General features: G+C 52.1%; 2 protein-coding genes across 2 annotated transcripts; both read left to right on the top strand.

Moving 5' to 3' along the window:
• The first annotated feature begins 517 nt into the window (after positions 1-517).
• Positions 518-9043, top strand: Ppp1r32 (protein phosphatase 1 regulatory subunit 32). The gene is made up of 14 exons (XM_032895349.1): positions 518-603; positions 1091-1226; positions 1629-1746; positions 2016-2169; positions 3957-4085; positions 4578-4641; positions 4961-5073; positions 5482-5541; positions 5645-5731; positions 5949-6062; positions 6143-6237; positions 8201-8365; positions 8716-8794; positions 8956-9043. Exons 2-13 carry the CDS (start codon positions 1118-1120, stop codon positions 8783-8785), a joined length of 1278 nt encoding a protein of 425 aa, XP_032751240.1. The 5' UTR covers positions 518-603; positions 1091-1117; the 3' UTR covers positions 8786-8794; positions 8956-9043.
• A 16039-nt stretch (positions 9044-25082) lies between these two features.
• On the top strand, positions 25083-27155 carry Lrrc10b (leucine rich repeat containing 10B). Its single transcript, XM_032891603.1, has one exon. It carries the CDS (start codon positions 25204-25206, stop codon positions 26080-26082), a length of 879 nt encoding a protein of 292 aa, XP_032747494.1. The 5' UTR covers positions 25083-25203; the 3' UTR covers positions 26083-27155.

The raw sequence follows: 27155 nt of genomic DNA, 5'->3' as shown, positions 1-27155 counted from the left end.
TTTAGCTGGAGCAGAACATAGTAAACATTAATTTACCAAGAGGCATGAGAGTGGGATCAGATCCACCACGTGAAATTTCAACTGTTTTGTTTCTTTTCTTTTGGGGGGAGGTGTTTTGTTTTGGTTTTGGTTTTCTTTTTTAAGATCTCCGACCAGTCCAGATGCTTTGTCGGCCTAAGCCTCTTGCTCCCCAGTGATGAGAGGATAATAATAGCTACCTGGAAGAACCACTAGGAGAATGGAGATAAACATGTCTGCTGAGAAGTGGATACTTTGTAAATGGGAGAGATTGTCCAGGATTATCTTTGATTTCACATCAGCAAGACAAGCAACTCTTTGTGCAGGCAGTGTGGGTCAGAGCCATAAAGAGGCAGGGCCAAATTTGTGCTATGCCTGGATTTCCCTTCCAGGACAGGTCAGCCCCTCAGTGGGCCATGGCTTGAGAAGGACATCAGAGGCTTGGGACGCTGTTGCTAGGTGCTGGTTGCTAAGCAACACTCTGTTTCTTCTCGGCTTGGCCATCTCCACCTCAGGAGAGCCAGCTTCTCTAGAGCAGCTCCAGCCTCTTGTGGCCTCTGCTGACCTCAGAGCTACCTGAAGAGGGTAGGTGAGGGTGGGGCCTACTGTCTAGGGCCCCAGGAGAGCACAGTCAACTTCCAGAGGGAGGTGGGTGGGGAAGGAACTGAGTAAGAGATGGGGTAGGGGTGGGCATGTCTGGAAGGAGAAAAATCTCAGGCAGGCGGTCATCTGGTCATGTACACTCTAAGAAGCACATATAGGAGGTCAGACTAGAGGACTAGGAGTCAGATACCCCAATTCTGAATCCCAGCTCTGTCCCTTGTCCAGAGCTTTAATTCATTTCTTGGCATTGTTTCTTGGCTCTAAAGTGGGGGCATTTGAAGAGACTCTGGTAAGAGACTCTCCAGTATGAGTTGAAGGTGGGCTCTTTGTTTAGCTTAGGATGCAGTGTCCAGAGACGGGAGCAGGGGCCTGTGAGGATGACTCGGGTCTATGAGGGGAGACTGCCTGTCACTGCTGGGGTTGAAGCTTGGGATCAGGATTAACGAGTATCTCCTGGGCTTCTTCTCAGGCCCGTGGGGCTCTGCCCTGCAGCATCATGATGGGAAAACTCCCTCTTGGGGTTGTCTCTCCTTATGTGAAGATGAGTTCAGGGGGATGTTCTGACCCTCTGAAGTTTTATGCTACCAGCTACTGCACAGCTTATGGTGAGGACTCCTCTCTGTTGGTGCTACCTTCAGGACCTTGGGTGGGAAGAGGGACCAGGAGAGGCACACCCTCTAGGTCAATCTTCACAGACAGTGACCTGCCACACAGAGGGGCTCTATTCCCTGAGCTCAAGGACTCACACTATCATGCTGGCCTTATCTGGCTGTTCCCTTCTTTGGTCCTGTCACTGAAATGTGTCTGCCACATGGTTCCTGTGACCCATGACATTGGCTTTGTTTCCTGGCACCATAGTTCTCCAAGGGCCAGGCCTACACAGCTCTCATCACCTGGGTTTTTAGGTGTTCGCCTGGCTTAGTGTTCCCTAAGCCCTGGTGGGTCCTGGCTCTGCTTGGGAAGTCACTCCTCAACCTTTATCCTGTTTCCTTCTTGCCCCTTGGCAGGTCGGGAGGAGTTTAAGCCCCGCATAGGGAGCCATGTAGGCACAGGCTACAAATCCAACTTTCGACCCCTGGTCTCCTACCAACCGCACCTGGACACCCTGGACAATCCTGCCGTGGGGTACAATTTCCATTACTCCTTGCCTTCCCTCCTCTGCCCTGCTGGATCTTAAATATTAAGGATGTTATTGCCCCAGGCTCCAAAACAAGGCCTGAGTGGCTCTGGGCTTGCTGCCCAGTTTTGGCCCCAGGGCCAAGAGGGACTCTTGAAACATTTGGGAGAGGGATGGGAGAGACAGAAGCCTCTGGGAATAAGAAATGCATCTCTCAGCCCCAGAACAAAGGTGGCAGCCCTAGAGGTCCCATCTCTTTCTTACTCCCACCCCGTAGGGAACAAATCCATGACACTTCCAAGTCTGTGGCCAGTCAGAGCTACGCTCCCCTGGAAGTACCTGACGGCAAGCAGCCCCTGCCCTGGAACCTGCACCAGACGACCTCCGGCTATGGGCGAGAGAAGGTCAACATCGGACCACTTTCCAAGGAGGTCAGTGCTGGGCCCACGCTGGAAAGGAGTGAGCCCCAGGATGTGTGCAGGAAGACGGGTAGGGTAGGTTCCTTCTAGCAAGTGGGAATAGCACCTCCATCCATTGCACAGAACTGAGAAGACGTGGCATGGAAGAACCAAAGTGTAGGGTAAGGGGCCACCCCCCACGGCGGTCCTGTCTTCATCCCCGCTATCCCCACTGTCACTTCCCTCTCCATCTCCCTGAAGCCCTGTCCCCACCCTCGCCCCTACTCCATCCTCTCAGATGCCAGGATCCTATTCATACGTCCGAACCCTTTGCCACCACTCTCACTGCCATAAGGTCACTGTCACAATCACTCGACCGCTCTGCTTCTGTCATCATTATCACCACCACTCAGATCACCACCACAGTCACGAGGACAGGTAGCCGTTCATCCAAGCGACCTACTTTGAATGCATTTTAAGTGTGGAGGGAATGTGCAGCTGTAGGTCGGTGGGTAACACGTTTGCTGAACATTCACGAGGTTCTGGGGTCCATCCCCCAGTGCTTCGGAAACCAGGCGGAGTGGTATATGCCTGTAATCCAGCATTGGAGAGCGGGAGGCAGCAAGATAGAAAGTTCAAAGTTATCCTTAGCTACACATCAAGTTTAAGGCCAGCCTGGGCCACATGAGCCCACATCTCAATTTTAATAATGACGGTGACGAGGGCTGGAGAGATGGCTCAGCGGTTAAGAGCACCGACCTGCTCTTCCAGAGGTCCTGAGATGGTGGCTCACAACCATCTGTAATGAAATCTGATGCCCTCTTCTGGTGTGTCTGAAGACAGCTACAGTGTACTCATATAAATAAAATAAATCTTTAAAAAAATAATGACGGTGACGATAGCAGGAGATGTGGTTCAGAGGTTAAGAGTATTTGCTGTTCTTCCAGAAGATGCGAGTTCAGTTCCTGGAACTCCAGCTCCTGGGACTCTGATGCTCTCATCTGGTCCTTGTGGGCCCCTATCTACATGTGGCATATACAAGCTCAAACACATAAAAATACTAACAAATCTCTTTTCTGTCTGTCTGTCTGTCTGTCTGTCTCTCTCTCTCCCTCTCCCTCTCCCTTTCCTCCCTCTCCCTCTCCCTATCCCTCTCCTCCCTCTCTCCCTCTCCCTCTCTTTGAGACAGGGTTTCTCTTTGTAGTCCTGTCTGTTCACAAACTAACTCTATAGCTATGTAGCCTAGGCTGGCCTCGAACTCAGAGATCTGCTTGCTTCTGTCTCTCAAGTGCTGGGATTAAAGGTGTGTGCCACCACGGCCTGGCTAATAAATCTTTTAAAATGTAAAATAAAACTAAAAAGTTTGGAAGGGGTAAGAGCAGAGGGAGATACAGCACTGGAGGAGTGATGAGCAGAAGCCCAAAGGCTGGGAAAGAAGTTAGTATGGAAACCCTGGGTAAGGTTCAAAAGAGGCCACCATTCCTCTCACCACAGCTACCTAAGGGATGTGTGATCCAAGCAGTATCAACTATGAGTTCAAAGGCCCTGGGGCAGGAGTTTCTGGGTGAGGGGCCCAGCAAGGGGTTAAGTTTCTGTTGCCGTCTGAGGACCCAAAGTCCCCCATAGACTGCTGTCAGGGTGTGAGAGTCACCACTATGAGCAAGGTACAGCAAGATACAAGCTGAGGTACAGGAGGGCCCGCTGATGTCACTGTATTAGAGTCACACAGACTGCCATGAACGTGCTCTGTAGGAGTAGGGGATGGAATGTGACTGGCGCTCTCTCGCCTGTCAGAATGATCATGTATTTCACTCTTCCAGGTCAGGAAGGTCCACTTTGATACCCAGGACCACGGGCCTCAGACTATCACGGGACTGGAGCCCAAGGAGGTTCCCCTGATCCACCAGCAGCAGGGCAAGGGCTCTACGGAGTGGGAGAACTCGCGCTATGTGAGTGGATATCTGCTAGGGCTGAGGAGGGGGCACGCCCACCTCCTCCTCCTGCAGAGGCTGGACCTGTGTTTGCTCTCTCAGGGGGCTCCCTCGGGCCCTGAACCAATGCAGACAAGGCGTTTTCAATTTGATAGTTCTCAAACTGCATCAAAGTGGCCACCATACCCTCCTCTGTCCCATGACTAAGCTGATATTTTTTTTTGTTCTATCAACTTATCCTTCATCACAACCCCCTCACTTCTGTCTGGGTTCCTTGGGGTCATTTCCAGGAACTCGGCATGCTGTATGATTTGGAATTATCATGGAGGCATTTGAGGCACTGACGTGCCTCATCAGGCATCTCAGGTGTCTGTTGGGGTGCTGTGCTAGTCTCTTCCTCCCAGGCCCACTGGGTATTCACACATCCAAAGAGCTACCACCACCAACATGGAATGCCTACGTTCTGCCCTGGTCCACTGTGTTCCTATTGTTCTGCCTTGTACGTTCCAGGGCCCACGCTTCATGACTTCCGAGTATAATTCCAAGTATATCAAGGAGTCTCTAAACCATCCAGGTAGGCCCTCCCAGCTCCACCTTCCTTCTCCGGCCCCTAGGAGAGACTCCAGGGTTGGAGTTGGTGCAGTTCTCAGAAGCTACCAAGGGGAGAAAGGATTGTCAAATGGGTGACTTGAGGGAGAAGCTGTGCCCCTGGGCTGATTTCAGTGCTCTGTCCTGCTATTGTAGCAGGGCCACTTGGGTCTGAGCACAGCTACTCCTGCCTGTCAGTCCCTATCCTTCCTTCTGTTTTCCTGGCCTGGCCCCTGGAGTCCATCCCTCTCCTGCTGGTTCACTGATGTAGCCCCATGAAGCATAGAGAGCTGTGGCTTTTGCAGATCTCTTGCTTAAGAAGACAATCGGTTCCAAAGAAGAGACTGGCTTCACGGAAGAGTCTATCAAGAACCCCATTGTCTTCCAGCCGCCCTCACAGGCATATCCTGGGGACCCTGTAAGTGTGGACCCAGGAGCATCAAAATTCCCCAGACTGAGGGGCGGGGTCTGAAGTTACTTTTAAAGCTTTGGACACAAAGTCTTCCAGTCAAGTATGGTATGAAATGAAAGAGAGAACACCACTGCTGTGCTTAAGACTCCCATTTTATAGATGACAATACTGAGGTCCAAGGAGGTGAAGGGGCAAGGCTCAAAGCTCAGATGGGAATCTTCTGTATTGGCTCCCATTCTGGACTGGGGGTTGGTCATTCCACCCAAACTTACCTATTCCTTAGTTGCCCCAGGCACATTTGTCTGTACAGAACCCTTCTGCATGCTCGACACAGTGGAGGCTGGATTAGAGGGTGTGGGAGCCATTGAGGGCAAGGGAAGCTAGGCTGATTTTCCACTGTGCATTCTTCCCCAGGTCGTCCATCCAGGACGGAGTATCACCAAGTCAGACTACCTCCCTATAAGTCATCCTCAGGTAAGCTCTGTGCTGGGGGGGGGCCAGGGCCACATATGGGGACAGTTGTACAAGGCTTAGAATTGTGAAGGGGTGGTACCCACAACTTCTTTGCTCCCCCCAGGGAAATGAGTTCCTCCCTGTGCTGGCCAGAGGCTCTGATCGGGACACTGGATACAGCCGAGTGAGTGAAAGGAGCTTGAACCCCAGAGTAAGTAACGGGCCCAGCAGGGAAGGATGGGAAGAGGCAGAGATGGATGAAGGGTGTTGTTGCAGATGGGGCATAAAGCTGAGAGCTGGGATGGAGCCTGTGCTTGGAAGCCTGGAATACTTTGGCAGGGGGTGGGAGGACCTCTGCCTATCCCTTCTCCATCATATGACCTCAGCCAGCTTCTCAGCCTCTGGGCTTATGTCTCTGCTCCTTCCAGATGCCTACTCCAAGCTCACAGCCCACCAGCATGAGCCACAGGTCCTACCAGCCTCCCCAGCGGATGCAACAGTCAAATGTCGCCCTGCTTGGCAGGGAGTCTGTGGGGAACAAGGTAAGGCTGCTGCACCCATCCCAGTCCCTGACTATGTTCTGAGTCTTAACCTTTCGTTCCCCTGCCCCCCTCTTGTGCAGGAGCCCACAGGGTTCACTCTTAACAACCCCAGCTATGTTCGGAGTTCCTACGAACAAGACAGAGATCAACGGTACCTCACCACCTACAACCAAGGGTGAGGCTCCCTTCCTGGCTGAAAGCCGAGACCCATTTGACTGACTGAAATTGAGGCAGAGCAAGTACTAAGGATACAACCTTTGGGAGGAGAACCTGGCACTAAACTCTTGCAGACACAGACCCTCAGCTGTGCTGCCCCTTCCCTGGGAGAACGGACTTCAGGGGGCATGTGTGGAAGTTGCACGGAAGGCAAAGCAGACAGTGAGGAGGTGTTATGAGGCCAGCTGGCCTGTGGCAGAAACATAGACAACAGTGTACGGGCACACACTTCTGATCTGGCCCAGCCTGAGGGTGACAGAGCCAGAGCGGTCACAGCCCAGGCCCATTAGTCACTGGTTAAAAAGCTGTCCTCAGGGTGACGTGAAGTCTCACGGGGACTCCTTGCTCAGGAGAAACAGATCCTAGCAAGTCAAGGGGAGCTCTCACACAGCAGGCAGAGCAGGATGCCAGGGCCAGGCCGGGAAGGGTAAATGAATGTGGAGCTCTGCAGCAGCAAACCGTCAGTTGTTAAGGAACCGCATCCATCACACGCCAGGTGGGCTCAGTGCTCCCTCGGCAGGTAAGCTGTGAGCCATGCCTGAGGCCTAAGGAGGGCTTCTGCAGGGAAGTAGCCCAAGAGCCATGAGGACAGCTTCTGAAACCAGGGCTGGGTGGGAAGGGCTTATAGGAGCAGCAGAAAGCAAGTGTTGTAATACCTTTGTTTGTTTTTTCTTTATTTTGAGACACTCTTGCTGGCCTGAAGCTTTCTCTGTAGATTAGACTGGCCCAGAGCTTGTGGCAGTGGCTATTTCCATCTCTGCCTCTCAAATGCCGAGATTACACGTGCATGAACCCACTCCAACAGGAAGTGGGTTTGGGGCGAGGGGGACAGAATCCTAAGCTGGAAAGCCAGGCTCCCTCTCAGCACACCTCTGATCTTTCCATGCATGCACACTGCCCCCGAACCAGAGTATTCCATGTTCCTCTGGCTTGTCAGGCTTCCCTCCTCCTACCCCAGTTCTAGGGCACTTCCTGCTTTTCACTGAATCCTGACTGAGGGTGGACACTGACCTAGGCCCCGGAGGATAAACCTTGTGATCACATCGGGGTGTGGTGAGAAAGGCGGGGAGTAGGAGCGCTGGGACCAGGGTGTTGATGTAAGAAGGTAGCATTGGAGACGAGACTTCAGAGTGTCTGGCCGAGGACCAGCTGGCAATAGAGGTCTCAGCTGAACAAGCCTTGGTGCCCTCTGGGCCACACTCTTAGGGCTTAGCTTGGGAACACAGTAACTGCTCTCTTTCCACAAGGGTGACAGGGGAGCACCCTGGATGTTGGCAGACAAAATCTGTCTCTGTTTAAGAGACTGCCCCCCTTTTGAGGCCCTCATCAAGCTTCAGGCTTTCTGCAGGTCCTTACCCTGCTCACACACCCTGCCCCCATTACCTGTCAGGAATTCCTGCAGGTGCTGGACACCCTGCTTCTTGCTGGAGATCCTGAAGTGCCCCCCCGGGGGGGGATGGTAATCCCTGATTTCCAAATGAACCTATAGGCATCCTGTCATGGTGTCTTCATAAGCCAGGGTGGGTCCCAGTCTTACTCGTTCTGTGTCTCAGAACTCGGCCTAAAGCTCAGTTCTTTAGGTGGATGGAAGGGAGTCAGAGGTGTAGAGGAGACTGGTGGAGCAGGGCTCTTTTCTGGGTGCTGACAGGGCCACAGGTGGGAACCCCACAGATCCTGTTCTTTGCTCCCCACACCCGTCTCAGCTTTGGAGTGGAGCAGGGGTACTCGGCTCCAGGAACAGGGGCAGGCCTCCTGAGTGACTGTCCTGGGTGGACAAGGCCTCGGGTGTGACAGGCAGAGGAGACACATGGGCAGAGGCAAGCAGACTGGAGAGCTCTGAGGCCCAAGATTGTTGGTAGTGAAGGGAGGAATGAGCTTCAGAAAGAGGTAAGCTGTATCTAAGGGCCCTTGTACCACACCAGGTACTTCGAGAACATGCCCAAGGGGCTGGATCGAGAAGGCTGGACTCGAGGTGGCATCCAGCCCCAGAAAGCAGGAGCCTATGCCCTCAGTGAGCCCGTTACCCACATGGACACCACCCCCAACCCCACGGAGACCCTGAGGCACCTGCATCCCCATGTGGGAAGGTAGCATGTCCCCTCGGCTCTGCCCCTGCCACCCCTCCCTCACTTTGCAGCCCAGATTCATCCCCTCAGCCCTACCCTTCCACTGCCTGTCTTACTTCCTCCATGGTGACAGGGGGTGTGGGAATGGATTTAAAGGTGAATGAACTGTGGGCCCATCCCTCCCGTGACTCTTTCTCAGTTCTTCAAAACCTCCACCTGGATAGTAGAGGCTCAGTTGGCAGACAGAATGTCTGTGGCTTGGCTGTCCTTGTTCGGACCTGGCTAGCTCTTGGGATCTGGGGACAGGAGGTAGAGGAGAGAGGCCCAGGCTTGGTCACCCTTCCTTCCATTAGTTTCCTTTCTTTCTGCAGAACCTTGGCTTCAGTTGACCCCTTCTATCGAGATGTGCCTCATAGCAACCGCTACCCAACTTCCAGCTGAATCTGGGGGGTAAGAGGACAGGGTGCCTTCCTGTGCCCATTCCCTTCCCAAGGTCTGGGTTAAGTAATGCTTGAGGGGTGGGAGTCGGGAGGCCTTTTGTTTCTGTTGAAGAGTGTTCAGAGCCACCCCAGGGCTCTCCCTCAGACCTAATCTTTATCCCTTCCTCCCAGGTTTGCCATGATGGGACAAGCTCCTTCCCCTACACTTCCCAAGATGCCCTCGGTTACTTTACTAAAGAAATAAAGAACACTGAACTGGCATGGTATCCAGTCACTGTCAGGCAGGGTGGTGCTGGAGTAAGGGGTGAGCTAGAGTGCATCGGGATAGAGGGTTCAGGGCCAGATTTGGAGTCAGGGGACTCAGAGCATCTGAGTGACAGCGACTCAGCTGACAAGGGGCATCAGTTGGAGATGCGTCCCTCTGGTTGTGCTGTCTGGGATAGTGATTAGTCACGTCAGGCTGGAGGTTTGATACAAATGGGAACGTGGATTAAAGCAGGACTTTAGGGTCCCACTGATAGCCTCAAAAGAGAGAGGTCTATAGGGATAGGCCAGGAAGAACGTCAGGGAGACGGGGGGGGCGGGGTGTGTGATGGATGGGCAAGGTAGACACCAGCACAGGGTGGAAGGCTGGTGACAAGGCTGGGTTTCCCTCCTGCCAAGCAAGCAGAGGAAGACATCTTTTGTGAGAACGAGAACAAGTTGTCTGTCAGAGGGATACCCCGCTGAGCTTAGCGCCCAGTGAGCAAATGCGTGGGAAGATGGAGCAGCTGGGCACTGCTGCTTCTCATCTGCAAGGCCAAAGTCTAGCCCGGCTCTCAGCACCTGCTGCCACCCGGCCAGGTGTCTGTTCCGTGCACACCTGTGCAGCTGTAGATGTGGCTCTGTAAGCAACAACCCCTTACTTTATGCCTCAGGAGCCTAGATCCTAAAGAATCGTGTGAGTTGCTCGGGGTCCCGGAAGGCAGCCAGATGGCATCGCTGAACTAGGGGCTGTCCCCTCCAAGTTCAGCCTGTAGTGAAGTTATGACAAGACATTGTTTGGCCCCAGGCCTGTCTGTGGGTTAGTGACTCACACCTAATGTTGGAGGTCATGGACCAGCAGGTTCTTGCGCACAGCCATCTACTCTCCCTGGGTCCATTTGTGTGTCTCAGTGGGCATCCATGTTGCAGTTTTGCTGACCCTGGAGTGCCGTTGTACCTGGTAGAGTCCTGTGTAGCAGGCCTGGGGCTGTCCAGAGCCTCGCAGGGGCTCCATGTGGACTGTGGGAGGCTCCAGCTGGTCCCAGAGTTGGAGGAGGGGAGTCAGGGACACAGAGTCTCTGGGCTGTAAACCCAATCAGACTCAGGGCCCAGTGACAGCCTCACAGGCTGTGCGTGGGGACCTGCTGGTCCATGGCCTCCAACATTAGGGGTGAGTCACCAACCCAGAAACGGACCTGCATCCCAAAAATGTCTTGTTATAACTGCATAGTGGGGTGAGGGCATCCACAATTACTAGCCCCTTCCTGCCAAAACACAAAACACACACACACACACGCACACGCACACGCACACGCACACACGGTGGGAGTGGAGGGAGGAGAGACAGCACAAAACAAAATCACATGAAAGCAGTTAAAAAGGACACAGAGCCCTTAGACACCCATACACAAACATAGGGCACATTGGTGCCAACAAAATGTAACCTCAGTTACATCCTTGGGCACAATGACACATATCTAAGGAGCACTAGAGAAGCAGAAACAGGAGGATCAGGAATTCAAAAAACCATGCTTGGGCTCTCAGTGGTTAAGAGCACTGATTGCTCTCCCAGAGGTCCTGAGTTCAATTCCCAGCAACCACATGGTGGCTCACAACCATCCGTAATGGGATCTGATGCCCTCTTCTGGTGTGTCTGAAGACAGCTACAGTGTACTCATATAAATAAAAATTAATAAAAAAATTAAAAACCATCCTCAGCTACATGGGCCAGCCTGGACTACATGAGACTTTGTTTCAAGAAAACCTAAAGAAAGAAAAGAAGGAAGAAAGGAAGAAAAGAAAGGAAGGAAGAAGCAATAATAAGAGCACACCTGAACAAGAAGAACATACACAATACGTAGATGTTCACATGAGCATTTAATATGTTCATACATGCAGACACATGCACATGTAGACACGGGTAAGCAAAGACACGGATACACAGACACATGAAAATAGTGTATAAGGGTCAGGGAAGATGGCTTAGTTGGTAAAGTGTTTGTTGCATAACCGTGAAAACTTGAGTTTGGATCCCCAACACCCATGGGCAAAAGCTGAGCATGGTGGAAAGTGTCTTTGACCTCAGTTCTGGGAGAGGAGAGACAGGAGATCTCTGGAGCTCCTGGAGAGAGTCTGGCTGAATTCATGGGCTTCTGGGTTAGCGACTCTACCATAAAAAATAAATTGAAAAGCAATTGAAGAAGACATTCAAGGTAAAACACACACACACACACACACATACGCACACACACACACACACACACACACCATACATACAGACACACAGCTCACATATACATATACACACACATACACACACCACATATACATACACCACACATACACCCCCCCACACCAATACACCAACATACATCACACATACACATACAACACACATGCACACACATACCACATACATATACACACCACACATACACACACATACCACATACATACAACACACCACACACACACACAACACGTATACACACATAACATATATGGCACACACACCACACACACACCACATACACACCACACATACCACACACCACACACACCACACACACACATACCCCCCACACACACATTACACACACATAACACAGACATACACAGACACACACAAATGGATGTGTGTATAATTTGCATAGCACAAACACACACACACACACACACACACACACACACACACGGATACATGCACACATCCATATACATCCACCACCCCCAATCCCATTTCATTTCTTGAATGTTTTCCCACGAGAGTCACTTCACAGTTCATGTTTCCCATTTGTCCTATCTCTACCTGGCCCAACAGGGGACCCGGGGTCTGTGTCACAGGCACTGAAGTCTGATAACAGTCTTTCTCCACTGTCTCTCTTTATTCTATGTCCTACACGCCAATTTTCAAAACATGTGAGGGGGCACTTGAGCAGGAGCTGTGAACTCTGCCCCTGAGGAGAGGTGAAGAACTTCAATTTGCTCCTTAAATTTCTGTTCCTTCCTACAGCAGGGGCTACAGCCTGCTTCCAGGTAGATGATCCATGGGTCCTAATTTGGGTCCTGTGCCCCAGTCCAAGGATCGGTGTGAGGACAAGATAGCCTAGGGCCCTGGGGGCAGGAAGGGTGTCTAGAAAGGTCAAGGCTGAGTCATGTTGATGATTGAGGGTCTCTGCTTGGTAGGCCTGAGAAGTCTCAGGTCACACAGCCGTAAGAGATGTGAGTTAAGCCTGTTGGTAAGGAGTAGACGAGAGCCTTCAGTGGCAGCTATAGCCCAGTGGGATGACTCAACCGCAAGCCAAGCTTGCTTCCTTGGAGACCTTTGCAGTAGGCCTAAAGAGATCCAAAGTACAGGAGGACAGTGGGGGATGGGTTGAGCCTGGGTCATGGCTGTGGAGAAGGGGCCTTCTACAGGGGCACCCTACAGAAGACAGGCTGCTCGGATCTGAAGACCATGCTCGGCTGACGAGCCTCAGTAGGGGCACACACAGCATCTCTTGTTCACAGCCGATCCACCAGAGCCCAGCACAGTACTGTCTAGAATGTCTGGAAGAATGAGATGAATATAGGAAGATGGATGGGTGGGTGGGCGGATGGACAGATGAATGGATGGGTGGGATAATACTTTGTGCCTGGAGAAGTACCTGACATGGGTTTCTGGGTGTCACCTGCCCTAACAACAAACAGGGTGTTGGTCAGTAGGTACCCTGCATCTGTGTGGCAGACAGCAGAGGCTCTGTGGTGCTGCCCTCAGGACAGCTGCTCTTTTTATAACACTACCCTTTCAGCCTCCCCTTACCTTCAGTCTCCGACCTCATAGCTTTCCTACTGGGGCAAAGGGACCCCACATTCCAACTTGGTGGGTGAGCATTCAGTTTGTACAACCTGACAGAGAGGCTGCCCCTCAGTAGGGCTGGGCCCTCACCTCTTCCCAGGGTCACACTCTGCCAGACCTTTGTGGCAGCTGACTACTAAAATGCTTGCTTCCTCAAGCTGCCGGTATCTTAGAAAAGGTTCTAGGGGTGCCATTGCTCATGATTAACCTTTACTAAGCTCCCACGGCTTGCCAGGTGCGGAGAATATTCTGTGGGCCTTCCCTGCTCCAGATAGAGCACAGAGCGTCTCCCTGTGGGGGCATGTTGAGGACACGTAGGCAGGGTGGTGACGGCATTGGGGTGGGGGTGCAGGGCAGGGCGGAGAGGGAGTGAAGCCAGGTCAGGCCGTACCCTTGACGCACGGGGACGTGTGTGAGGCTGCTGCTTGTCATAGCAGTATGGCAGCTGACGTTGACAGGTACCATCTGGCCTGGAGCACGTGATGACATAGAACCAACAGCTCACGGGCTTGACAGCTGGCCAGCTGGGAAAGCAGGGCTCCCAGGAGAGTGATGGGGTGGAGGGTGTTGTTCAAAAGCATCTGTCTGTGAGAACTGGAGGCCCTGGGCGGGTTGGGGGCTGAGGAGGGTGGGCATGATACACACAGGCAGATGGAGTACACGAAACTTCTCCGATTTCCTCTCTGACCATCTGGAGAGCCACCCATTCACCAGGAACTGTTCCCCAAACAACCACACAGGCAGAAGGGAGGAATGGGGATCAGGGCCCACCCACTGGGGGCTTCTTTTAAAGGGTCAGGGCAGGGATGGGTACTCCTGCCTTCCTCCAGCTACTGTTCCAAACAGATCTGCCAAGAAAAGTCTTTGAGGGACACAAGTCCTTCACCAACTTCCCAAAGACCTTTGGGACAACCTGGACCAGAGAGAAGAAACCACTTTCTCAAAGTTGTGTGGCTTGGTGAACACATACTGGCCCTTCTTATCAGACTGCTTAGTTAGGTAGGGGCCTGAGATGGGTAGGAGCCTAGAAGCTTCCTATTTGCGGTCAGTGACAGTAAGGGCGTTGTCTATTTTCTGCTAAAGGGAGAGGATGTGAGTGTATGTTAGAATAAGTAAGGTGTTTGTGTGTGTTTGGGTGAGGTCCTAGGTAAACAGCAAGTCAGAGGGGCATCTGTCCACCCAACCTAAGCTTGGATGACTGGGAGCTCTGTTAGTGTCCAGTGAGAGGTGTGGACCCTAGGCACACAGCCTTACTACAGAGTCCTCTCCCTCTGGCTCCCGGCACCATAGGCAGAAGGCTCATACCGACAACCCAGGGCAAATCCTGGGCACACAGAAACAGGAGCTGGTAGTCCAGTGGCTCCTTGGTTCACAGTAGAAGGTAGAAGTATGGTGAGAGATGGGTGGGGGTGGCTCATGTGACTCCCAGAGTGAGAGCAACCTGGCTCTCAAAGTTCCTTGAAAAACATAGAAACTGATTTGATGACAGTTTATTTTTTTATTTTAAAATTATACTTTGTTCCTTTGCTTTTGAGGGGGTAGGAGGAGGTGAGTATGAATATGCCATCGCTCTCCTGGGTCAGAGGACATCTTGAAGGAGTTGATTCTCCTCCCTTCTACTATTTGGATCCAATATAGGCCATCAGGCTTGGCTGCAAGTACATTTACTCTCTGAACCATTCTGCAGGCTTGAATACCCTATTTTATTATTTCTGAGGGGACAGAGTCCAATCTGTAGCCCAGGATGTGTCAAACCTAGGACAATCTTTTGGCTTCAATCTATCAAGTCCTGGGATTACAGACAGCCATGACACTTCAAATACAGGGTACTCTGGATATGCAAACCCCTTCCTTCCCATAACAAAACAAATAAACATAACTAAAACATTTGAGAGGCTTTGGACTCTCACATAATCCTGGCTTAGCAGGGAAGTCAGGGAAGGAACTGGAGGAGGCAGAAATCGAAGCAGTGGCCATGGAGAAGTGCTCCTTACTGGCTTGTTCCTCATGGCTTGCTAAACCTGCTTTCTTATGACAACCAGCACTCACAGTGAGCTGGGTTCTTCTACATCGTCAACCAAGAAAATGCACTGCGGGCTTTCTCACAGGCCATTCTGGTGGGGGCATTTTCTCACTGGAGGTTACCTCTCTTAAAAGTGACTGTAGCTTGTGCCAAGTTTGCATAAACCAGTCAGTACACCGGGAAACTGAGCTGCAAGTGGTTTCAACTTCTAGAGTCTGCATGCGGGTGAAGTGTTTGCAAGGTCAGTGGGATTCTCCAATATCAGAAGAGACTTCAGAGCAGCAAGGCCCTGAAGAATTCAAGTACCATTTACATATGGGACGCCATCACTAGCAAAGGGATGGACATTTGTGATGCCTTCTATGGGCCTGGAACAACACCCAGCTGCTGGTTTGGGACTGGAAGGATCTCTGGGAGACACAGAAAGATACGCACAGAGTGTCTCACCTGACTCTAGGCTCCTGCACAGACAGGCAGATGGGTGCAACTTCAAAAGGGCCTCAGAGGCTGAAAGCTGTGTCCTTAGCTGAACTTAATGGTGTATATCTACAGATAGCATAGTAAGACCCTATTTGTTGTTTAATTGAACCTGGCATGGTGGTACATACCTGTAATCCCAGCATTTGAAAAGAGTGAGAGGGGTTGGGGATTTAGCTCAGGGGTAGAGCGCTTGCCTAGCAAACGCAAGGCCCTGGGTTCGGTCCCCAGCGCCGAAAAAAAAAAAAAAGAAAAAGAAAAAAGAAAAGAGTGAGGAGAATTAGGAGTTCAAGGCTAGCCTGGGCTACAAGAGATCTTGTTTCAGAACCAAACAAAGCAAACAAAAATGTATCTTGGGGACCAGAGAATATAGCTCAGTAGAACATGTTCACGCATCAGGCACTGTTTAGCCTCCAACATCAGAAGAAAAAGGAATGAATCACCACGCCACGAGCTTACCTGGTACTTGAGGAGGCCAGAGAGGGCATGTAGCTCCCTGGAGCTGGAGTTACAGATGGTCGCGGGCTGCCTTGTGGGTGCTGAGAACCCAGTGTGGGGCATCTGCAGTTCAGAGTCTCACTGTGTAAGTGAGGATACAGCTCAGTTGATAAAGCGCTTGCCTAACGTGCAGAAAGTCATGGGTTTGATCGCCAGCACTACTAAGTCGGCCTTGGTGCACATGCCTGCCATCCCAGCACTTGCGGGATGGCCACAGGAGTATCAGAAGATCAAGGCCATGCCACATAATGAATTCAAAGCCAGCCCGGGCTATATTACATGAACACTGCCCCCCATTGTGTATGTGTGTGTGTGTGTGTGTGTGAGACAGAGGAGGGAGAGGAAGAGGCAAAGGAAGAGGGAGAAGGAGAGGAAGAGGGGCAGGGAGGGGAAGGGGCAGGGGGGAGGGGAAGGGAGGGGGAGGGGAAGGGAGGGGGAGGGAGACTTGGTCTGTCAGTGGTTAGACTTAGCAAAGACATCAGTGTGGTTATTTCCAGTTGATTTCTAGTGAATGAATCTATTCTTAAGGTCTAAAATCCAGTAAGGGCAGGATTTCTGTCTTCTTGGCATTTCCTTCTCTCTAGGGAATAGACTGCCTTCCACACAGCCTGTGAGTGGGAGAGACATACCTTTTCACATGTTTGTGTTTTGGCTTTTTAAAACCTTTTACAAAAAGGGCATGGTGGTGCATGCCTTTAATCTCAGCACTCGGGAAGCACAGGTAGGTAGATGTGTATGATTTCGAGACCAGTCTTGTCTACATAGCAAGTTTCAGGCCAGTCTGGGCTACATAGTGAGATTCTGTCTCAGAGAACAAAAATAAATAAATAAAACAAAAGTTATTATTGGAGCCGAATTGCAGATGACCCAGACTGAGTTCCCAGCACCCACAAGGCAGCTCAGAACCATCTGTAACTCCAGGTCTAGGGGATCTGATAGCTGATCTCTGGCCTCCTCGAGTACCAGGCAAGCTGATAGTGATTATAGCATACATACATCCAGGCAAAACACTCATATAAAATAAAAATAAATCTTTACAAAAATTATTAGTGTGTTGTATGTATCTGAATGGTGTGTGTGTGTTTGTGTGTGTTGTGTGTATATGTGTGCATATGTCTTTATGTGTGTGGGTGTGTATGTGTGTGTTGTGTGTATGTGTGCGCATGTGTGTGTATATGTGTGTGTATGTGTGTGTTGTATGTATGTGTTGTATGTGTGTATGTGTGTTTCTGTGTATGTGTGTATATGTGTGTGTTCTATGTAGGGGTGAGGGGGGGGGTGGGTTGGGGTGTTGATATATTTGTGTGTGTGTGGGTGTGTGTGTGTGTGTGTGTGTGTGTGGGTGTGTGTGTGTGTGTTTATTTGTGCTATAGATTTGTATATCGGTGTGTGTATGTTTTTATGGTGTTGTGTGTGTGTGTGGGTGTGTATGTGTGTGGGTGTGTATGTTGTGGGTGTGTCTGTGTGTATATGTGTGTGTTCTGTGTATGTGTGCATGTGTGTGGGTATGTATGTATGTGTGTGGGTGTGTGTGTGTGTGTATGTGTGTGTGTGTGTTGTGTGTATGTGTGTGGGTGTGTATGTGTGTGGGTGTGTATGTGTGTATATGTGTGTGTATGTGTGTGTTGTGTGTATCACAGCATATGGGGGTCAGAGGACAATATTGTAAAGTCGGTTTTTTTCAAACATGTTGAGTCATTCCTTGGCCCAGTGTGGGCTTCTTGAGACAGGGTTCCATGTATGTCAGGTTATCCTCCAACTTGTTATGTAATGGAGGCTGGGCTTAACTCCTGATCCTTCTGCCTCCACCTCTCAAATGATGGGTGGCAGGTGAGTGCCACAGCATCTGGCTGAGTGTTTTGTCTCTGTTCCTCCTCCAACTGCCTCCATGACCTGACCCATGGTTTCTAGGGTCACAGAACCATCCCTGCAGCTGCCTTATGACCTCTACTGCTCAGCCTGCCCTCCATGCCCTGGCACACCCATACCCGTCTTAGAGCTTCAGAAACTTCTGCTTAGCCCTGGTGAGAAATTCAGAGGAGAGATGGCTTACCTCCGCCTCTGCTCCAAGGCTTCTGTGATAGGTAGAATCAGGTCACATTCTCAGGCCACAAAAACTGGTCCCATGGGTGCTGGTGAACCCCCCACGCCCCATAGATCGGGGCTTCTTCTCTCATGATCCCCTTCGACCTCTTTCCCCGGCATCTGTAAGGCCTCGGCTGATTTCCTTCTCTCTCATCTGCAGGTCTACCCTGGATATTCTTTTGGGTAGAATCTTGGCTTCCCTGATACTGCATGCTGTCCTTCTCCAGGGCTTATGGGCATCGGCTGTCTGCTTTTCAAGTTCAAAGGCAGGCTTTTGGACCTACAAAAATTCTTTTTCTCTTTCCAACCCTGGCTGTTGTAAGACTCTGTAGTCTGGGCTCTGGATTTCAAAGACCTTTTTGCAACTCTGAGCCGAGGATTTGCCTCTTTGTTCTGTTCCCCCAGAGAGTAGTAGGCTGGGAGGCCAGTTCAGCTTGTGAATGGAGGGGAATGGATGTAGGGAAGTGTCTTCTCAGGAACAGCTGATCCTGAGTTAATGCCTCTCTTGACCAGCCACCCAGCCCTCAGCTTTGAGTAGATCCCCAGGGCGGAGTGGCTCTGTCCATTGTGGACTTGACACTGGAGGCCAGGAGAAGGACACCACACTTTAGAAAGTGCCCAAAATTGGGTTGGTAGATGGCTCAGCAGGTAAGAGCTTGCTAATCAAGCATGAGGTCCTGAGTTCAAATCCCTAGAATTAGGGGCTGGGCAGATAGCCCAGTGGTTAAGCCTCAAAAGCATGAGGACTGGAGAGTTTGGAGTTTGGACTCCCAGAATTTAGATAGTTGCCAGGCAGCCTGGTAGTTCCTCCCTGTAATTCTAGCTTCAGAAGGCAGAGACACAAGATCTCTAGGAGAAGCTCTGGGCTTGAGTGAGAGACCTTACCTCATTGAATAAAAAGGAAGAGCGAACAAGGATGATTCCCAACATCACTGTGGGCCTCTGCAAGCATGTGCACCCTCATGAAACAAACACCTACCCACACGTGTGCCTTTTTACACATAAACACACACAGACACATGCACACACACACACACACACACCACACAGAGAGAGAGAGAGAGAGAGAGAGAGAGAGAGAGAGAGAGAGAGAGAGAGAGAGAGAGAGAGAGAGAGAGAGAGAGAGAGAGAGAGCTCCAGAAAACTGAGTATGGACCTACACACCTGAAATTCCAGAGCCTCTGTGCATATACGTGTGCACCTAACATACACATTGCAGGAAAATGTTATTTACTATTTACAGACAGTATATTTTTTTTTTAGCCCTGATCCTCACTGTTTGTATTGGGTTTGTGTGTGTGTGTGTGTGTGTGTGTGTGTGTGTGTGTGTGTGTGTGTGTGTGTGTGTGTGTGGTTTTGGAGGTCAAAGGACAACTTGAATATTGTTCCTCAGAGGCCATCTGGCTCTTTTCTTTTCTTTCCTTTTTTTGGACAGGGTCTCTTACTTGCTTGGAACTTGTCTTTGGCCTGGATGGTGCATTAGCCCCTGGGATCCACCTGCCTCTGCCTCCCCAGTGCTGAGGTTTCAAGCGTATTCCACCACACACAGCTTCTTACATGAGTTCTGGGGATTAGATTCAGATCCCCATGCCTTTGACACAGTATTTTACCAACTAATGTCCTTTCGGTTTCGAGGCCAGACAAGTGCCCCCCCCCATCCCCCCGACTTCGTTCAGGCTCATTCTCCAGGTGTAAGAATTGAGGTTCAGAGAGGATGAGGAGCTGAAGTGGACAGGTGATCCTAAGACGTCATGAAACAGAGGCTCCCTACTCTACTGGAGCTCACAGTCTTAACAGTCTCCAGTCCAGCAAGCCATGACAGGCTCACCTCATCAGGAACTCATTTTGCAACACAGTGGCCCGCTAGGATCCGCAGTGATAGCCTAGAGTAACAAGCCAGCCACTCCCTTCATCAGACTCTTTGACCTCTGCTGCTGCGGCTCAGCTCGGTTGTCCGAGGGGGTGGGGCCGGGTGGAAGGTGGAACTGGAAGGAGAAAACTCATCTTTCAACACCGGTAGGCGAGCAGCTGCCCACCAGGGTTCCCTGGAACGTGATCCGATGGCCACACCTGGACTCACGTTTCATCCAGCTGGAGGAGGTGGGTGGCAGAGACTGACTCAGTCCTGCGAGCGTCTTTCCGTTCTGTGTGCACCTCAGGGCCCTGGGATAACAAGTAGGCTAGAGAGTGCCAGTAATTTGGTACTAGGAAATCCTGAACCTGGGTCCTGGACTTGCAGACCTCTTTGTTCTTTGAGCTGTTTTGGGGTTCTGAGGCCTGTCCTCTCAGTTGTAGGATCACTTTGTCCCTCAGGCCAACATGCTGAGCTCTCATGCTGTGAGAGGGAGTGGGGGCGTCTCTGTTTCTCCACCACTCTTGTATCTGCAGCGATAGTAACATCTTCAAGTCGGGCACTCCTGGAAATCTTGTTTCAGGCTGAGGGCAAGCATTTGGGCACACTGAGTAGTTTCTTTGATTTCTCTCAGCCAAGTGAGTCACTGATCCAAGGTCTGAAAAGTTTTGTCTTCTTGATAAGATGGATCTGCATCTCAGCTGACTCTTCCCAGCTGTGTGACCTTGCTCAAGCTGCTTGCCCTCTCTGAATCTGTTTCCTCATCTATAGAGTGGGAGGCTGGTGGGGGGTACAGTACCTGCCTGGTGGATCGGCAGTGAAGGGTAAATTAGACAGCCCGTAGGTGCTCAGTAAATGACAACGCTCATTAGCGTGTGGGAGAGAACCAAGATGAGAGGGGGGTATACCATGCAGGCGTCTTCCTGCAGCTGTTGTTCAAATGCATGATCTCTGCTCCAAGTCTGTCAGTGACCTCAGATCCAAAGTCAACACTAAAGCCAGGTGCCTCCTCCTCCTCACCGTCCCTCCCTGCCTCACCTGAAGTCACAACACTGGGAGCTCCACAGTCCCAGAAAGCCCCTGGGTTGATGTGCAAAGCCCAGACCCAGACGCAGCCACCTTCAGGGATGCATCCTTGTGCACATCTTCTGGCCTCACTCTCATCTCCTCTTGTCCTGGCTCAATGTGCTTCTTTCACGAGGCATCTCCCCAACCCCCCCACTTACTCCTTCATTGCATCCACAACCTGACCATCACTAGGCTCCTTTTTAGTTGGCTGTCTCCATTGGCAGAATAACCCACAGAGGTGCAGAGTTCTGCTGTGGTGCACATAGTCATAGCAACCCCCAGTGCCCAGGCCTAGCAGTAGGTATTTGATGTTTTTTGAATGAATACCTTAAAGACCACAGGGAGTTAAGTTCTGGCTGGTGCAGGTAAGGGGACAACCCTGTCATTTCCCCACGTGAGATAATGAGACCAGATCTCCAGGAGAGCATGAACGGACCAGTGGGCGAGTCCTTTCTGAAGCCAGGGTCTCTGGAGTCTCACAGACATAAAGATCATGCCCTCCCAGAGGTGATGAGCCCCCTCTTTGCCCTGACATTTCCTTACTGGTTCTAATAAACTGGAGTCTTTGCTTTCTAAGAATCTCCAATAAGGTGACATTCTGGGACTATTTAAGTCTCAGCAAGCAGCCCGTGGTCCTGGCTCAGGGCAGGGAGAACTCAGGAGCCTGGGCAGGGTCAGCAGGGGGAGAGGTGCTTCTGGGACACAGGAGGGGATACAAAAGCCTCATTCTGTCTGTCTGTCATTCTTCCATTCTTTTATTTAAAAGAAAACAGATTTAGAACAAGCATAAGGAAGTGTGAACAATCATGGATGCTGGAGACTGGGTATAGGGGCATTTATCACAGAGAGCACTGGGTTGGTTTTTGGTATTTAAAAAACCCTCATATAGATTTGACAGTGGGTAATATTGTTACAGCTTGTGGTTGGCAATAGAGAGACCATTCCGAAGGCCTGGGGACCTGTCTTTTGGGTATTTTTGCAGTGTGTGTGTGGGGGGAGGCAGAGGGCATGGCTTGGTCTGGGCTGGAACCTGGAGTTGTCAGAGTCCTGGCTCTTTGCAGGTCTCAGTTTCCTGCTTCCCCGGGAGTGGGGAAAGGTTGGGGGGCCATGCTGTGGGTGAATCTAATTCATTAGCGACAACTCAACAGGGACCAGGCGCTCACAGTGCCAGCATGACTCACCGAGATGATTGCCTCACTGCCGATCTGCGTGGGCTCTGAGAGCAGCACATTTTACCTTTACCCACTGCGAAGGGCCTGGTGGGAGGTATAGGTACAGGATCTACCCAGAACACGAAAAAGACCCGGAGGAAGCAGAGGGCTGGCCTCCATGCTCCCAGCCCCTGGAGCAATGCCTGGCTGGTCCCGGAGGGGAGGCATTCATAGGGCTGCCGGGATGCCTACCGAGTTCAGGAGGGCTGCCTGGTGCTGCAGTGCCAGCCTGAGCATGTGGTGAGGGTGGGTTGACTGCATTCCCTCCTCCACATCGAATGTCCCTTGGTAAAAAACGGTGAAGGGATGTGGGGGGTTGGGGGGATATTCATGCCTGCCTGGGTTTGCCCTGGATTCCTAATATCTGAATGCCCTCCTCTGCCAGATCCTCTCATGTGAGAAAAGTGTTGGGTTGGGACTTAACAAGGGTCTGAGTACTCAAGGAACTTGAACCCCGTCTAGCAAGGGCTGAGAATCCATCCTTCTGGGAATCTGATGTCTGGGCTTGACTTTTTCTAGACATGGATCCCTTACCTTGGCTGGGGTCCCCACATCATTTTATTAGTTTCCCCCAGGATGGAGATCCATGACTGTGTCTTAGTAACAGTCCTCCTCTGTCTGTGTCTACCATTATCTGCTCACCCCCAAGAAACCCTTTACCTGAAGACCACTGCTGTTGCTCTGCACTTCTGTTTCTTTAGCTAACAAATTTCTATTAAGGGTCAGAAAAGGAAAAGCCAGGAGTGAAGAAAGGATTTGCTGGATGGTGTCATCCCCTAGGAAATTCAAGAGCAAGCAAAGTTGATCCCTGATAATAGAGGTCATGATCAAAGCAGCCTCTGGGAGGTGGAAGAGGTGCGAAGGAACTTCTGGGTCACGGAAATGGAACATGGGGGCTGGGGGGGTGTGGCTCAGTTACTGTGGTGCTTGCCTAGCATGAGGTGGGTTTGATCGCCAGCACCATAGAATCAGAACACAGTGGTGCACACCTGTAATGCCAGAACTAAGGAGGTGGGAAGACCAGAAATATGGCCATCTATTGAGTTGGAGGACAGTCTGAGTTATGTGAAACTCTGTAACTAACAAACAAAGGTAGGAAAGCTTAAACAAAGGAAAGGGGTTGGGGGAAACCAACTGTTACATAGCAGAGGTATTCACATTTGTTAGAATACACCCAATTGCACTGATATTCCCAGCCATTCCGTCTTTCTGTATATTAATCGTTGTTTTTTATTTTTTCAGATAGTTTTTTTTTTTTTTTTTTTTTGGTTTTTTTTTTCGGAGCTGGGGACCGAACCCAGATAGTTTTTTTTTTTTTTTCTTTTTTTTGGAGCTGGGGACCGAACCCCGGGCCTTACGCTTGCTAGGCAAGCGCTCTACCCCTTAGCTAAATCCCCAACCCCTTCAGATAGGTTCTTACTAAGCTGCCCAGGCTGGTTAACATAGCTGGGATGATAAGTGTGTGTCACTCTACCCGCCTCCTTGTATTGCCCACCCACCCCCATCCTATATATCTTGTTAGCCTTAAGCCACTATGTAGCTTAGGATGACTTGGAACTCGCAGAAATCCTCTTGCTTCTGCGGGGGGAAAATCTGGGATTACAGGCGTGAGCCACACCCTTGGGTTCTTGCTGTGCTGTTTCTACAGGCTGGTTGACCAGCTGGGGTTATAGAGGTGAACCAATGTGTCCTCCTCCTGCTGTCTGCTGTTCAAAATTTCATGGCAGTACGGATGTGTCGGAGGACACCAAGGTGTGTCCCAACGGCTAGGTTCTAGAGAAGGCGGGGGTGGGGAGGAGAAAGTGGTCTGCTGACTGAGTGCTCACAGTACAACCTCTTGTCACTTGTGCAACCCTCAAGCAGATTTGCCTAATCCCCAAAGGCCGCTTTCCTCCTCATTTCTATGGGATTAATAATTCCCTTCTTAGTTTTTGCATTGTGAGTCAGAGACTCTGTTGAGGAAAACTCACTGGAGGGGTGGGTGGAATACTGTGTTTTCTTTTATTGGGAAGGTGTATGCTTAGGAGTTGGGGCTCTTGAGTCACACACAGTGCCTGGCTTCAAACACCAGCTTTTCTGGTCAACCAAAGCTTAATCTCTTTGAGCCTTGCTCAATGCCTTTCTTTAAAGCATGGGAAGTAGTTTTTGGCAAAGTGACAGACACGTGGAGCTCTGGCAGCGAGAAAGGGGAGGAGGCTGATGAGAGCTGCCGAGTCATAGAACCAAGGTGATTATCGTCGGATGGCACTCAAAGGTGGTCACTTGTTCCAGTCCTCCGCTTACCATGGCCATACGTAGACCTTGGGTATCCTCGGAGGGGCTTGGGTAGGAGAGGGTGCTAGAGCACCAGCAATGGGCGGAACCCGGCGAGGGCGGAGCCAACCATAGTCCCACAAATCTTCAGATCTAAAAAAGGTCAGAACATAACATTGTTACGAGTTACTATCCTGAAGTGACCCCGGCTGGGAGACTGGTCGCACGCCGCTGGACGTGGGGAAAAAAATGCAAGTGACCTCGCCTTCAGGTACTCCTCCAGTATCCCTCCTCCCTTTCTTCGGTCCCAGGTTTCTTCTTTCTGAGCCCGCCTTCCTTGAGGCTCACACAGCTACACCAAATGGCCCGCTGCGGCAAGTGTAGATAGCGTCGGACGTCGGGGCTCAGCGCTAGCTAGCCCTGTGCCTGGTTTGCGCTCAGCGGCCGCCTGGGCTCAGGCTGGCTCACTGACCGGCTACTTATCCCGGAACCGGTTCCAGATTCAGGACCCTTCTCACGGTCCTCCTTGGCCCCGCCCCACCCCGCCCTCCCTCTGCCTATTGGCAGCCGCACGCGCGTCGGGGGTTGCCAGGGCGACGGGTCGCTAAGCTGCAAGTCAGCTCGAACTCCAGCCAGTCGGCCTTCGGCGGAGGCAGCGGGGGAGGCCGAAGGGCGGGAGACCGAACACGGTGCGGGGCGGCGGGGCCCAGGCGGGCGCCTCCTCCCGGCCCGGCCCGGCCCCCCTCCCGGCACACAGGCAAGCCGGGGCGGGGGGCCCACCAAGGCCGAAGCGGCCGGGGCCCCGTCGGGGCGGCCAGGGCGTGACGATGCCGGGTGGTGGCAGCGGCGTCCCGGGCCGGGGCCCGTGACCATGGGCATCGCAGAGTCCACGCCGGACGAGCTGCCGTCGGACGCCGAGGAGCAGCTGCGCAGCGGCGAACAGCAGCTGGAGCTGAGCGGGCGGCGGTTGCGGCGGCTGCCCAGCGCCGTGTGCGCACTGAGCCGCTTGCAGAAGCTGTATGTGAGCGGCACCGGGCTGCGCGAGCTTCCCGAGGAGATCGAGGAGCTGCGCGAGCTGCGCATCCTGGCGCTCGACTTCAACAAGCTGGAGCGCCTGCCCGACGGCCTGTGTCGCCTGCCGCGCCTCACGCGCCTCTACCTGGGCGGCAACCGTCTGCTGGCGCTGCCATCCGACTTTGCGCAGCTGCAGAGCCTGCGCTGCCTCTGGATCGAAGGCAACTTCCTGCGGCGCTTTCCGCGGCCTCTGCTGCGCCTGGTGGCGCTGCAATCGCTGCAGATGGGCGACAACCGGCTGCGCGCGCTGCCCGCGGAGCTGCCGCGCATGACGGGCTTGCGTGGCCTCTGGCTCTATGGCAATCGCTTCGAAGAGTTCCCGCCCGCGCTGTTGCGCATGGGCCGGCTGCACATCCTCGACCTCGACCGCAACCGCCTGGGCGGCTTCCCCGACCTGCACCCTCTGCGTGCGCTCCGAGTTTTCTCCTACGACCACAACCCAGTCACTGGACCCCCGCGGGTGGCAGACACCGTTTTCCTAGTGGGTGAGGGCGCCGTCGAGCGCATGGCTGAGCGTGACGAACCCATTCCGCGGCCGCCAGCCCGGCGTCCAGCCCGGGCCTTTGATGATGAGGAGGAAGAAGACTTGCTCATAGGAGGCGCAGGACCCAGAGCCCTGGGGCCCGCCAGGGATAACCTCCGAGCCTTGGAAGCCCCTCCAGGATTGGGTACCTGAGCCTTTTCCCTGAGAGATGGGCTTGGCTACTCTGGAAGAAGGGGCTTTGCAAGGCTGTGGCTGTCTGGATATACGGTGCCGGTGGGCCTCTTACTTGGGGCACTGAAGGAGCATCATTGAGCGAGCTGCCTGGCACAGGCAGGCCTGAGGCCGTCTTCAGACACTCCTAGGTATTAAGAGAGAGTCCCTGGGCTAACCTCTGGGCAGTTTTCAGACCAAGAAGTCTGGGGTAGAGCCACTGATGGTACAACAGGCGAGCCGGTTCTCACCTGGAATCAGGGTCACCACTTATCCATAGAATCATCCCTACTCCGACTTGGGATGTCCAGGGCATCTATCACTTTCACCTGAGGTTTGGATCGCCTAGGCTTTCCCTAGCTCTTGCTAGAGTCATTACCTTTGGGGCAGACTGTATAGGGGCAAAACTGCCTCTCCGTGTGTGTATTGGGGGTGGGGAATAGTTCTGGCCAGAGGCAGGGCATAGGGACTCTGTCCAAGACAGAAGCAGACATAGACTGGGGCCCAACACTTCAGCTTCCATCAGTTCTCCAGCAGGTCTCCCCCTGATAGCTGTGTGGTACACAGAGGAGAGGGTCTCCACCCCATCTTTCCTCCTGATCTCTTCTCTCAGCATGTGCTGAAGTATTGCCGGGCAAAGAGAGATCTTCCCTCTCCTACAGCCTGTGCCCTCAGTTGTCAAGTGTGAGAAGATGCCGCTGTGCCTCCAGGGCCTCCTGCCCCAAGAGAGAGGGGCTTTGCACTCTAGGAGGCTGCTCAGGGCCTCCGTACTGCCTGCACTCTCCATTTCCTTACATGGGCACAGCCAGGGTGGCTGGCACGGCATGGGGCACTGGACAGGCACCATGTGCCTCTACTCCGTCACCAGGGACAGCCTCTGAGGGGCTGAGGAGACAAGCGCTGCAATTCCCAGGGCCAGATCCAAGCAATAATAGGAGGAGAGGGCCAGAGGACACTCAGGGACACTGTCAGGGGCTGGAGCCCCAGAAGGTAGTGTTTTCTTTAGAAAGAAAAAAAAACCTTGTAAACATAAATTATATTTCTTGGAGAAAGAA

Source organism: Rattus rattus, chromosome 2 (genome assembly GCF_011064425.1).
Source record: "Rattus rattus isolate New Zealand chromosome 2, Rrattus_CSIRO_v1, whole genome shotgun sequence".
Taxonomy (NCBI): domain Eukaryota; kingdom Metazoa; phylum Chordata; class Mammalia; order Rodentia; family Muridae; genus Rattus; species Rattus rattus.
Note: the sequence above shows the minus strand (reverse complement) of the source record. Positions and strands in the feature narration are given on the sequence as shown.

What these genes read in the sequence shown, in the direction of transcription:
- Ppp1r32 (XM_032895349.1), top strand. Translation starts at nt 1,118, where the DNA reads ATGATGGGAAAACTCCCTCTTGGGGTTGTCTCTCCTTATGTGAAGATG. An exon ending in GGAGTCTCTAAACCATCCAG is followed by an intron (nt 4,642 to 4,960) that starts GTAGGCCCTCCC and finishes TGGCTTTTGCAG; the next exon opens with ATCTCTTGCTTAAGAAGACA. An exon ending in GGGAGTCTGTGGGGAACAAG is followed by an intron (nt 6,063 to 6,142) that starts GTAAGGCTGCTG and finishes CCTCTTGTGCAG; the next exon opens with GAGCCCACAGGGTTCACTCT.
- Lrrc10b (XM_032891603.1), top strand. Translation starts at nt 25,204, where the DNA reads ATGGGCATCGCAGAGTCCACGCCGGACGAGCTGCCGTCGGACGCCGAG.